Source organism: Aspergillus heteromorphus, assembly GCF_003184545.1.
Source record: "Aspergillus heteromorphus CBS 117.55 chromosome Unknown BO70scaffold_16, whole genome shotgun sequence".
Classification (NCBI taxonomy): domain Eukaryota; kingdom Fungi; phylum Ascomycota; class Eurotiomycetes; order Eurotiales; family Aspergillaceae; genus Aspergillus; species Aspergillus heteromorphus.
The window spans coordinates 642355-655378 of NW_020290421.1; the positions used below are offsets into that span (position 1 = coordinate 642355).

The 13024-nt window shown below is 52.7% G+C and overlaps 5 protein-coding genes across 5 annotated transcripts; 4 read left to right on the plus strand and 1 right to left on the minus strand.

Moving 5' to 3' along the window:
• Window positions 1-3414: 3414 nt before the first annotated feature.
• Window positions 3415-4082, plus strand: BO70DRAFT_397436 (uncharacterized protein; the record flags this gene model as incomplete). The annotated part of the gene is made up of 3 exons (XM_025546705.1): window positions 3415-3668; window positions 3715-3771; window positions 3863-4082. The coding sequence occupies 3 exons, from the start codon at window positions 3415-3417 to the stop codon at window positions 4080-4082; spliced, it is 531 nt and encodes a 176-aa protein (XP_025398549.1).
• A 617-nt stretch (window positions 4083-4699) lies between these two features.
• Window positions 4700-7803, plus strand: BO70DRAFT_371951 (acyl--CoA ligase; the record flags this gene model as incomplete). Its single annotated transcript, XM_025544825.1, has 5 exons — window positions 4700-4732; window positions 5933-6070; window positions 6211-6645; window positions 6758-7182; window positions 7251-7803. 5 exons carry the CDS (start codon window positions 4700-4702, stop codon window positions 7801-7803), a joined length of 1584 nt encoding a protein of 527 aa, XP_025398550.1.
• A 536-nt stretch (window positions 7804-8339) lies between these two features.
• On the plus strand, window positions 8340-9188 carry BO70DRAFT_293528 (oxygenase MpaB family protein; the record flags this gene model as incomplete). The annotated part of the gene is made up of 1 exon (XM_025539443.1): window positions 8340-9188. One exon carries the CDS (start codon window positions 8340-8342, stop codon window positions 9186-9188), a length of 849 nt encoding a protein of 282 aa, XP_025398551.1.
• A 410-nt stretch (window positions 9189-9598) lies between these two features.
• BO70DRAFT_388036 (alpha-ketoglutarate-dependent dioxygenase AlkB family protein) lies at window positions 9599-11165 on the minus strand (the record flags this gene model as incomplete). Its single annotated transcript, XM_025545949.1, has 2 exons — window positions 9599-10939; window positions 11114-11165. The coding sequence occupies 2 exons, from the start codon at window positions 11163-11165 to the stop codon at window positions 9948-9950; spliced, it is 1044 nt and encodes a 347-aa protein (XP_025398552.1). The 3' UTR covers window positions 9599-9947.
• A 152-nt stretch (window positions 11166-11317) lies between these two features.
• Window positions 11318-11805, plus strand: BO70DRAFT_59160 (uncharacterized protein). Its single transcript, XM_025548567.1, has one exon. The coding sequence runs from the start codon at window positions 11416-11418 to the stop codon at window positions 11686-11688; it is 273 nt and encodes a 90-aa protein (XP_025398553.1). The 5' UTR covers window positions 11318-11415; the 3' UTR covers window positions 11689-11805.
• Window positions 11806-13024: the final 1219 nt, after the last annotated feature.

Here is a 13024-nt window from a genome sequence, read left to right on the forward strand (position 1 = left end):
GACTATCGTCATCTTTTTCTTTCCCCGTAAGCTGACTTCATTTTACATATGTGTGTGACATCCATGCCATGATGTTGGATAACCTCCTACCTTCCTACCTGCCCTACATCCCTACGGAATCTCATTATCAGCTGTTTGCACGCATTGCAAGGAGCAAATGCGTGTCATGCAGTAGCCTTGTGGTAGCGCTGCCTGCACATTCCCAAAAACGTGAATGTTATCTATCCATCTATCTGTCTATCAGTAACCAGTTACTTGGAACAGGGACAGCCAGCCAGACAGCCAGCCAGATAGATAAACTAGCAGACAAGCACCGAGTCCGTCGCCGAACCTGCCCTTCTCCAACCGGCTCTTAGCTCCAGAGACTGGAAGGACATACGGTCCGTCGGTCGCGCCGTCTCGTCCTAGGAGATGTGCCTAAATAATGATTTTTTAGAAAAAGACGTTTATTATTATTATTAATCTTAATATTATTTTTGACGTCTTCGCGTGGCCTGCAGGGTGAGAAGTGGGCAATAGATACCCTACAGTAGGTAAGGCCCTTGCTTCGGGCTAAGAATAATATATCTGCACCGCCCCAGGACATAAACAGATGCAGGGGCTTGTCACATATTTACTCTACTCGACTTAGATAAGTACTGTGTGCTAGTTAACTAACTGGCCTACAGTAAAATAGTACCTAATTTCTCCTGCCTGAAGCCCTGAAGATTATCTCTCTCCCCCGCCCTGCAGCGGGCTTTACCGAAATAATTCCGTATGTGTACATCAGGGCTTTCCCGTTCTTGCAGCGAACGTTGGCGAACGGAGACACGGTCCGGACAGGTGGAGCGAGCAAGAGCGACTGACAGACTGATACACCATGCTCTGCCCTGCCCTGCCCTATCCTGCCCTGCCTAGCAAAAGGTTCATGCACCTCCCGTACTAACTTCCTCCTTACGAGCCGTGTATACCGCAGGTTATCGGATGTAAGCATTATTGATCATCCGGGAAAAAGATACTCTGCTGGTGATCATCACCATTAGAGTAAGTACTAAATCCTTAGTAGTTAAGAGTTAAGACTTAAGCCCGCCTGATGGTGATGATGCCTTTGATAATGTTCCCGTCTGGAACTAACCGCCTCAGTCCATGATCCTCGCTGGCTCCACAGCCCTCCACAGGACTATGGTACTATGATACTTTGGACGTAGTTATTATTATTATCATTATCATTATTATTATTATTATTTCCCTAATTGTGAAAAGCTCGAAGCTAAGCTCTTGCTCCTGCATAGATACTACTATGCCCGTAGAGGCAACGATTGGCTGGCTTAGACTCGGGGCTCGGAATCTGGTCACCGTCAAGAATACTCGATCCGGCAAGGCGGATGATTCCGCGCTGTCTGTCATGCACTGCAAGTCGACTGCAATCAATCATTCCAGGTCCGGATCAACCGGGATAGCAATTAATATCTACCAGGTATTGAGGCCGAAAGAAGAAGGTGATTAATGCCCACTGCTTTTGGCCGTGGGTGTGCGCAGTCAGATTCCTATCTACCATGTACTTACTATCTCTCCGTCTGTCCATCTATCTATCTACTATCCGAATGCTTCTTGCAACCTACAATCCTGCGAAGTAGCAGGCGGATAATGAACCGGAGAATCCGAGTGCGTTGTCCAACACACCCAAATATCTTTATAGATAGTAGATAGCTCTCATGGGGCGGAGCTCAGGTCTGTCTGGTCTCCCGCGGGCAGTAAAGGAAAGAAAGCCACGCTAGTGCACTTCCTGAAGCTGGCCGCGACAGACCTTTTTCATCGTCCCTCACCACCATCGTCTCGTTGATCTGAATCACTTCGGCTGCACGCAACCGCTGATCTGAGATGACTCGCCGTCTACAGACAACGGAGCCCGAGTAACATGAATCTCTGAACATGGACGATCCTCTTCATCAGGTCGAAAATTCCCAGAAGGTCACGGCTCATCCGCCATCCGCCATCCGCACCACGCATTACGGAGTCACTCCCCCCCTTTAATCCAGACCCACCGACTAAAATATGACAACACCAGCGGGCGCCAGTCAATCTCGACTCGGGCTGTTGGTGGCGCCTTCGAAGGGGATGTAGACGCGCTCTAACTCGCGGCTGCTGATGCAGGTCTTATTCATCAAGCCTGATTCTGTTTGCCAGGACACTTTGAGTCTAGACTCTGGCTGTGAGGCACTTCCCATAGGGTAGGGCTCACGGCTCTATACCTCCTGTGTCCTGCGAGTAGATTAATCAACTAGCCAGTTGATTTATTTTCCCAATTCGTCTTTCGGGGGGGGAGGGGGGAGGAGAGGGGGGAGGACATTCAAAGTAATGCAACACCCCGGTGCTTATCACGGCCAAACTTGCCCGACTCTGATGTTGCATCGCGACCGTTGTCAATATGATTGTTGGGTTCACAATCGCGGTTCGGCGTAACGCCGGCGAATTTCGCGATTCTTCACGCCCGGCGTGACGCTATTCTCGGCACGGCTGGCTCTCGACACTAAGTATAGACCCGGTGTCTGGAGTCTGGAGCCTTGACACGTTCGCGCTGTTCGGGAGGAGTACATAGTCTGGAGGGCTTGATTGCATGGGCACACGACGATAGACTTGAGGAGCCACGGTAGCACTGCGCCCACAAAACACAATCATGTCAATAGAGTTCTGATGGGCCAGGCAAAGTTTTCTGACCTGACCTGACCTGACCGCGGCAGGTTCCTTGCCCCCCTCTTTTTAGCCCGGGAGCTATCGCGAGGGATGGCGTATCACCCTGGCTGTAGTTTATCGGGGACGCACCTATCCTACACAAGTACTTCCTGCCGATCGTAGACGATCCGAGGTAGACTGTGCGGCACAGATATGTCAACATCGATCATGGCCTTGGAAGGCTCGGGGCAATGGAGACAGCATTCCGACGCCGGGACAAAGGAGAATAGGGGCGGGGAACCAACGATGCGACCGGGAGGAAAGCAACCAGGTCCTGATCCCCAGTCTTTTCCCCCAGACCTGTTGCTGATTGAGTCGCCCACCACGCAGATCGACGGGACGAGCCTGCCAAGGGGCCCATGGGACACAAGGGCACAACGGACAGTGACACAGGTTTAATAATGGACTGCATAGCTGGTCTGAGAGGCAGGATAACTTGGATAAAATCGGTACATCAGAATGACTTCAGCAGGGAATTGACCGCCGGGAAGAGCAGCCTCGTGGTCACTGTTCATTGCTTGGCCGAGTTGTGTGAATGAATTGCAAATGAAGCTGCGGCTGGCGATTTCATAAATCTTGCCCTTTCCATTGCCATCGCATCGCCATGGCTGCCTCTGCCTCCCGCGCTTGCCATTTCTAGATGCCCCCAATCGTCGTAGGGTCCATCAACATTCTCCTACTGCGACAGACAAACTGACTGGCATGTCATCAAACGCAAGTGCAATAGATGTGGAGAAGAAGGAAGGGAGGGAGCAGGTCGTGCAAGACCAAGAGTTGAACGGTTCGACAAAGAGGTCGCAGCATCAGGACCAGGGCCATGAGGACCGTTCAACCCCCATCCGCGAAAGTGTCACGGTCGATTGGGACGGGCTTGATGACCCGGAGAATCCTATGGACTGGCCCACCTCCAGGAAAACCATCCAGCTAGTCTTGAAGTCCTGGAATAATTTTATAACGTGAGTCTGCCAGGGTTCGTGTCAAGGAATTTAGCTGACCGGACAGTCCTCTCGCCTCGTCCATGTTCTCCCCCGGGATCGCGTACGTGATGGCCGATGACGGGTACCATGATGGGCTATTTCATTGTGACCTCTTTCCTCCTGCGCTATGTTGTCGGCCCGTTCGTCATCACGCCGCTATCGGAAATTAACAGTCGGGTCCCCGTCTACCACGTCTGCAACATGATCTTCCTGATCTTCAGCATCGCCTGCGCCGTGGCGCAGAACCTCCCGCAGCTCATCGTCTTCCGCCTGCTGGCCAGAAATGGAGGCGCCTGTCCGCTCGCAATCGAGTCGGGGACGGTAGCGGACATGATCAACCAGAAGAAGCGAGCCGGCATCATGGCCGTGTGCGGCTGGCGATGGGTGTTCTGAATGCTTGCCATTGCCGTACGCAGCTCTGTCCCTTGCCCCGGGGCGGATTGAACCGATAGAAAGCTGACGAAACACGCACCCAGACAGGTGTCATCTCATTTGGATGTTTCCTTGCCTAGCGCGAGTCATATGCCCCCGTGCTGTTGTAGCGGAAAGCCGCACGGCTGCGCAAGGAGACAGGCAACCCGAGCATCCAGTCCAAGTACTACACCATCTGGATATCCTGCTGCGCCCGCTGAAGATGCTTCTGTTCTCGCCAACTGTGTTGCTGCTTTCCTTGTTCCAAGCCGTCACGTACGGCTATCTATATCTGATGTTCACCACCATCACGCTGATCTTCGAGCACACGTATGGATGGGCCTCTGTCGAGCCTGGGATTTGGAATTGGGTGTATGATCGGACTGGTGACGTGTGGCATCGTGTTGAATCACCTTGCCATCGAACACACGGCGCAAGTGACGTTCAAGCATGAGTGTCGTCTGCCCCTGATGGTGTTCAGCTGCTTGTTGATTCCGATCGGGCTCTTCTGGTGCGGGTGGTCGGCGCAGGCACGGACGCACTGGGTCGGGCCCATCATGGACACTGGGGTGTTCGATATTGGGCCGATGAACGTGTTCATGGCGTCCAACACATACCGGGTCGACTCGTATGTGAAGGAGGCAGCACGGTGTTGCGGTCGCTGGCGGGCGCAGTGCTGCCACTGAGCGGGCGGCCGGGGATGTACGCCAAGCTGGGATACGGCTGGGGCAATTCGCTGCTGGCGTTGATTGCGCTGGTGCTGTGCGGCTGCCCGTTGCTGTTCTGGCGGTATGGCGAGCGGATTCGGACCCATCCGCGGTTCCAGCTTCGGCTGTGATCGGTGATGAGCACACACGATGATTATTATCCCCCCCTGGAGCCGCTGCCACCCGCCGGTTCGAGTAATAATTGGCCTGTGGGTGTAGCATCCCTGCGGCCGGGCGGGTCGCGGTGACTAACCTGCCAGTCACTAACTAACTAACTAACTAACACCCAGTGTACCCACTAACCCTCTGACTGCCGGTTTTCCATCCCAACGGCTGTCTCTCAACTGTCTGTCTACTTTCGACTTTCTCCCAATCCCTGCTTTATTCTCCGGCCTGCAGCGCCGCCTGGCTGGCTGGCTGCCCGTCAGACAACGCCTTTGTCCATCCAAGCGGGGTTTATGCGAATCAATCGTCTGCTTTCCTCCCCCCCCCCCCCCCCATGCCACTATGGCGTGGCGTTGCGTTGCTCCTCTCTTCCTCCTATCTACATAGTAACTAATCCCCCTTTGCCTCCATATCTATTTAAACTGAGAATTATGCATTATTAATTGGAACAGTCTATCCCTTGTCCTTTCATTCGTTCAATATCAAGCATTGCTTTTTGCATTTAATCATCGCGCATCGCCTCCTCCTTTCCCTGCGTTACCTTCCATACACATATTCCTCCTCCTCTCCCTCTTTCCATACTGCCATACTACAACCCTACCTACCTGACTGACCTGCGTAATGATTTTCGAACCTGCTTCTCGGACCCCGTCCCCTCCTCCGATGTGATCTCCTACCTCTTCTCAAACCCGCCCTACAATCACGATGATCCTGTTCGTTCTCTTCCCTCTATCCACCTATCTGCCACCTTCTTAACTCCCTATACTCCTCCCCTGTTTCTACCCGCCATCATCACACTACCACCACCATCACTCCCACCCGCTCACCAACCACTATTATGATATACCCCAAGAAAAAAAAAAAAAAGAGAGAAAAGATTTACCCAATCCCCAATAAACTCGAATCCCGTACCAAGCTCAATCGATCTAACAACCGATCACCCCCTTAAATCACATCTAGATCTACGTCGACGTCCATAACCCGTCCCGATCGATCTCCTACAACCAAGCTCGTACAGCAGTCCGCCAACTCATCGCCGGTCTGCGCGCCTGGGGTGTCCGAGAGGGCGATTGTGTTAATATTCACTCTTTTAATGATGTGTGTATCTTTCTCCTTCCCTTTATACCTTTTTGTTGTTTTTCATATTTCTCTCGTGATTCTGTCGCTCAATTCCCACGGTTTATCTACATGGGCTTGAAATGGCGACCAATTTGAAATAACCGGGGAGAAAATCACAGATCTACTACACAATGCTCGTCCTTGCCATCGTCGGCGCAGGCGGAATCTTCACAGGCTCTAACCCAGCATACACGTCCATGGAACTAGCCCATCACTTCCGCGCCTCCCAGACGCAGTTCGTGATCACGGAGCCGGAGTTTCTCGGTCCGGCGAGCGTGGCGGCGAGGGAGGTCAAGATCCCTGAGTCGCGCATCCGGGTGTTCGATGTCATGGGCCAGGATTTGCCCCAGGGCCAGTTGTCGTGGAAGGAGCTTTTCGAGCACGGCGAGGAGGATTGGGTGCGGTTTGATGATGAACGGGTGGCGAGCACGACTACCGCCGCTAGACTGTTTAGTAGTGGCACGACGGGGCTTCCTAAGGCGACGGCGATTACGCATCGGAATTTTGTCGCGCAGCATGAACTGGCTTTTGAGTCGCAGAGGAGGCCGTATCCGGTATTTTGTCCCCTTCTAATGATCCTTTTTTTGGGGGGGGGGGGGAGGATGTGGGCTGTTGTGGTGGTGGTTTGGTGGTGGTGGTGGTGGATGAATGCTGATGGATGGGCAGGTCAGTCGAGTGATTCCGATGCCGCTCTTTCATGCTGCTGCAGCTCCTTCGAGTCACTTTGGCAGTCTCAAGGCGGGTCACGTCAACTATGTCATGCGGCGGTTCGATCTGCCTCTGTTCCTGCAGACCATGGAGAAGTATCAAGTCACGGAGATAACCGTCGTTCCGCCCATGGCTCTGGCCATTATCATGAACCCCATGTCGTATGAACGAGGGTATTTGCGGTCGGTGCGAGCGAGTCTCCTTGGCGCCGCGCCGATGGATAAAGCTGCACAGAAACGGTTCCAGGCCCTACTGGGTGAGGGGGCGAGATGTACGCAAGTGTGGGGAATGACCGAGACGTGTTGCATTGCGACGATGTTTCCGTGGTATGAGCAGGATGAGACCGGGTCGGTCGGGAGGCTGATTACGAACATCGAGGCCAAGTAGGCATTTTTCTGCCCCTTTTTGTGACTGGTCTTCTGTGCTAATAAGGTTGGTCGGGTTGATTCAGGCTTGTCGATGACAACGGAAAGAATATATCTGCCTATGGGGTGCGTGGCGAGATGTGTGTGCGTGGACCGACGGTTACACCAGGGTACTTCAATAACTCCGCCGCAAATGCGGAGTCGTTTGATAGCGACGGGTGGTTTCACACGGGGGATATCATGTACTGCGATGGGGACACAAGGAAATGGTACGTTGTGGATCGGAAGAAGGAGCTGATCAAGGTACGTGGGTTTCAGGTCGCGCCGCCCGAGTTGGAGGCCGTCTTGATTTCACATCCGCTTATCGTCGATGCCGCCGTCATCGGACTGAGAAATGTCGTCCCCGAGACGGAATTACCTCGCGCATACGTGGTGAGGCGACCAGGAGAGGGTGCGAAGCTAACGGAGGAGGAGGTGATGAAGTACCTGGGCGAAAGGTTGGCCCGGTACAAGGCGCTTACGGGCGGAGTGAAGTTCGTCGAGGCCATTCCAAAGAACGCCAGTGGGAAGATTCTGAAGAAGGTGTTGCGGGAGGAGAGCCAGAAGGAGATCCAGAGAGGGTGGAAGCCCAAGCTGTAATGCATTTGTCTGTTTTGTCGGTTGGTAGGGAGGCATGTTGCTTTTGGTTGTATCTAGTAGTTTTTTTTGGGTGGGTGTATATAGCCTCATTACCCCCAGCGTGTTGATATGATAACCCAAATATCATTCTCTGAGAGTCTTCCACTGTATGGGTGACAGTTGTTAAGTTTTAGATGGTCGGGGTTAGGCTCACTAGGGGAAAAAGGAAAGCTCATCTCTCCCTCTAGACCGCCCCGTCATCCACAGTATACTCAAGTACCTTAAAAATCGGGACCTTCGATATGCTCATGATCCTGCGACCCGCGTGACACCTCGAGGTTGTCGCCGTGATCAACCAGTTCGGATCAGCCACAGTCGATAGTATCTAACATTCATGGTTGCTTCTGCAGGGCATCGTGAGACAAATCTGAGAATCCCAGTATTAGGCGATCAAGATCTTCCTCTTTCTAGCAACGTCCAAGTAACAAAGCTTCATCATGGCGGTATCCAGTTGTATGGTTATTTTTTGCCTGGTGGTTTTGCTTTCCCTAAGGCTCATGCCACACATAAGAGCATCGCCGCTACCCAGGCAGTCACTCATATCAGAAATCCAGACCGGAAAGCCGAACCTGGACGGCGCAAGACACATCCAAATGGTTGTTCGTGAGGGCCTCCTCCTAGCTGGTGGCGCAGCTGCCCTCCTTCTCCAAGTCGCCATGCCAGGTGTTGGAAAAGGCGTCAACCACCACAGCACTTTCTCCCGCCGCCCGCTTGACCGGCTCCGCACGACGATGACCTTCGTTTACTGCATGGTATTCGGCACGGCCAAAGAGAGGCAATTTATCGTGAAGATGGTCCACCGCGCCCATTCTCCGGTCCAGGGAGCCGACTACTCCGCCGACGACATCCACCTCCAACTCTGGGTCGCGGCGACTCTCTACGCGGTCGGCGTAGGCATGTACGAGGATGTCTTTGGGCGGATAGACGAAGCTACCGCTGAAGCCTTGTACCTGGAGTATGCCATTCTCGCCAAGTCTTTGCGCGTATCGGGGGAGATGTGGCCGATCAATCGGAAGGCATTCTGGGCCTACTGGGATAGGCAGATCGCGACGATGGAAGTGACCCCAGAGGCGAGACACGTTGCACACGATCTTCTGTACAATCAAAATTTGCCGGTACATCTGGCGGCGCTCATGCCGTGGATGAGATTTATTACGGCAGAGCTGCTACCGCCGCGCATTCGAGAGGCGTATGGGCTCAAGAGTACAGTACTGCGCCGGGGAGCGTATCGTGTAACGCTGGAAGTGATCAGAGCGACCTACCCCCTTGTTCCCATGTTTATCCGGACGTATCCAAAAGAGTATTATCTGAAGGACATGAGACGACGGATGGGCAACGCGCGTTGATCGCTGGGTCGCATGATATCTCTCTGTATATGTAGTGTGTTAGTCTGATTCTTAGTTTATGTGAGGGGAATCCTTGTCTAGTTAGGATCGGAACAGATTTGATTCGATGTCACTTGCCGTGAAACTGGTGTTCGTCTCCACGCAGGGTACATGGCTGAGAGAACGGTCGAGACTTGTTGAGTCGAGGCAGCACCGTTGGATGTAACCAAGCTAATGCAAGTGACACATCCGCGGTGGTTTTCACCGGCCCCATTGTTAGTATGACAAGGATGTTGCTGTCCACAGGTGCCTAGATCCACGCGAATGGGAGAGACTTGAACGGTGGCGGGCGGAGTTGGCGGCGCGGTTACTCGTTTAGGAGCACCAAAGCAATGCGTTAAGAAGGTAGTCTTCATCTTCCAACATTTCATCCCTATTAGCAATTCCAGCTCTGTTCTCCTCCATCAATAGCACCTCAGTTGAAGAACCTCAAGCAGGCAGTCATCGGCTAATTCGCGACCTCGATCCATCGAAATACTATGCAGGTCTGTGCAAATTTCGATAACTCGATCAGATGGATGTCCAGTCACCGACAGATTGATGGGGTTGAGCCGTTATTTAGGACTCCCAGGTCGCGAAGACCAAGCCAGTCTAACTATCCTCGCGGCCACAGCTATCATATGAGACTACAAGACACTCCTATCAAAAATCCTCAACAGAGTGCAGCCGCTGGATCGCTTCCGGGTACATCGGAACCGTATTCTTCTCTCTGAGTTGATCTCACGTTTCAACTGGCTTCTCAGCCGCAATCATTCTCCCCTCGTCCTCCTTCCACCGAAATATCCCCCCATCTCCCACATTATACAGATAGTAATTATTCGTACCCCCTGGCACCACTGCTCTCCGAAAGGTGATATTTATCCGCCCCAGAACACCTTGTCCGCCCTTCCGCTTGGGAACACTATGCAACCAATTGGATTGTGTCTCGCCCCGCATGACCATCATGTCGCCCGAGTCCAGAGGAAACTTGAGTGGCTTCATGCCTTCAATTCCATCAGCATCACTCCCGGTGGGTGGTTTATGCTTCAATAGAAAGTCCCTCTTCCCACCAAGTGATATGGAAGCGATGTTTGGGTTCGAACCGAGGAAGCGCTCATCGTCGGAGTGGTAGGTAATACTATCATCACCGGTAGCGTAGTAGTTCACCAGAACGAAATTGTATTTTGTTCCATCATCGGTCGACGACTCAACGGCTCGACGGAGGAGGTCTAAACAGGGAGGGATAGGTCGGGGGCGTTGGTGGTACTTTTTGTCGGAGGCGGGGAGAGGGATGCGTGTTTTGCTATCTGCCAAGATCAGTGAGGAGGTCGCTGTCGCGTTAGTTTCGTCAGGTATTTTGGAATTCGGATCAGGAATGAATATTGATGTGTCATCTACCCCAAACACCGTTGTAAAACGGGGCGTAACGATGGAGGTTTCCGCTGGACCTCGACGGATGGTGTATTTGACGCGGTAGAAGGGGAGTTCGCTCCGAAGGAAGCGGAAGAGGTCTCGAGCAAGAGAAGAAGGAAGAAACGGTTGGAAGTAAAGAAGGTCCAGGTGTGGCTTGTCGGTGATGGCTTTCGGCGGTGTTGTTCTGGATAAATTGGCCAGGAGCTGGGAAATGGTGGGTGGGAGGTCGCGGATCGGAATGGGGTAATTGGGGTGGTGAGCGTAGGTTGCGGGGGGGAAGTGCTTTCGGTATCGAGTTTGGGTTTCTTGGAGGGGAGGGGCTTGAAGAAGGTGTTGATTCGTTTGGACATGGTGGTGCTGGTCAATTGAGTGCGTGGGCTGTTCAGTTCAGGGATTTTTCGAGGCGAAAGTCGAAAGTCCAGCTCGCCGGAAGTCAGGCGGATGATGTCATGGCGTCTGGTTAAGGTTGTGGGGCCCCGCCGTCGAGACCGTACATTGTTTTGCGGAGTTCTCTTCCGTACACTTGACACTTTCCACATGCTGCATACTACCTTCGTGGTATGTTCGACTGCTATTCTTGGCATCTTTCGACTCCTGCTTATACGATGAGAGTGTATAGGAAGGCGAGTCTATTTGTGAGCTCCATTTGCGAGCCTCTCGATATCTTAACTGTCACTGACGCGTGACGCGTTCGAATACAGAACCACCTTTCCCAACACTCCCGTCTCCCTCTAACCATGACAACTTATGACGCGATGGAAGAGCCAAAAATAACCTGGCATTAGGTCACGTACGCATGTCCAGAAGGGCCTGGACGAGGTTAAAGTTTCCAGCAGAAAGCTTCCGGGCTCAAGTCCCCTGGAACGTCCAGGAACAGGCAGTCTGCTCAACTATAGCATTCCTTGGCTGTCGGCTGACTACCCTAGAGAAGTATACGTGTTACTATTCTTGGTCCTATGCGGGGAGAGTATGTTTCTGGCTACTAGCCAGTATGGTTATGGCTTTCTTCCGGCAATCAAGCTATGATGTTGATGCAAGACGGAGGCGGGTGGTGTCTTACTTCTGTTGAAACTACACAGCGAAGGCAAGGATAATGTGTTATTCTTCTATCAGGAACGATACTTTGTGTGTTCAACCCCGAATCATCGATTCCTTTGGGTTCCCTCTCGCATCTCTAGTGTCTGCCACCCGCGTTGGCTCCTGTTGCGGTAATCGCGATATCATCCTCGACTCTTGAGCAAATATTCCCATGGTTCATGCTGGACTTACGGCGTCATGCGTCAGTTCCCGGTCTAAATATAGATGAAGGAAGGAGAGTTCTGTCTGATGGGCAAGGGAATATATCCCCCCCCATTTCCCAGTTTTCTTCTCTCCATAACCTTTCCTTTTACACCTCCCTCCTCCTCTCTCTTCTCGTTCCTGTCGTCTCATTTCATTCTTCCTCTATTATTGTTATCATTCCTTTCTCTTATATTTACTCTCTTTCTCTTCCTTCTCTGGCTCTGGGATGGACTATCCTCCCATCTCCTCTACCCAGTCGCTTCTGAGATAGACGGTCTTCCTATTCTCGCCTTTTCTCATCGTCTTACCCGGGATAGTCTCTCCCTCTATCCTCTCTTTGCCCTGCCCTTCCTCCTGCTCCCCATCTTCTTTCTCTCCCTTTGTCGTCTCTGGGATAGCCTCTCCCCATCTCCCTGCCACTGCCCCCTCCCTTGCCCCTCCCCCCTGCATCTGACCATTTCACTGTCTCTTTCACTGCCTCTTCCACCGTCTCTTTCACTGCCTCTTCCACTGCCTCTTCCACTGCCCCTTCCACTGCCTCTTTTTCCCTCCACTGTCTCTGCCACTGCCCCATCCACTGCATCTGTTCCCTCAACTGCGTCTGCCCTTCCTCTGTCTCTGCCACTTCTTCCTGTCTGGAATAGCCTCTCCTCCTATTCCCTCATTGTCTTTACCTGGCATCTGGGATAGCCTTTCCTCCTATCTCTTTCTACACCTACTCATCTTCTGTCGACTCTAAACTGGGATAGCCTCTCCTCCTATCCCTTTCTCTACCGACTCATCTTCTGCTCCATTGACCCGGGATAGCCTCTCCTCCTGTCCCTTCTCTGCCTCTGCCTCTGCCTCCGCCTCCGCATCTACCTCTGATCCGGGATAGCCTCTACTCCTATCCCCTCCTCTGTCTTTATCTGGAATCTGGGGTAGCCTCTCCTCCTGTCCCATTCTCTGCCTCCGCATCTACCCCTGCTTTGGGATAGCCTCCCTCTGCTCTGGGATAGCCTCCCTCCTATCCCCCCTCCAACAATGAGCTCGCACCTCATCGCGGTGTTGGAGTCTAGTAGCCACTTTGTGGTGAAGCTAAGACGGGCTCTCCCTTTCTCTGCCTCCGCATCGACCTCTGATCC

What these genes read in the sequence shown, in the direction of transcription:
- BO70DRAFT_59160 (XM_025548567.1), top strand. Translation starts at nt 11,416, where the DNA reads ATGTCCAGAAGGGCCTGGACGAGGTTAAAGTTTCCAGCAGAAAGCTTC.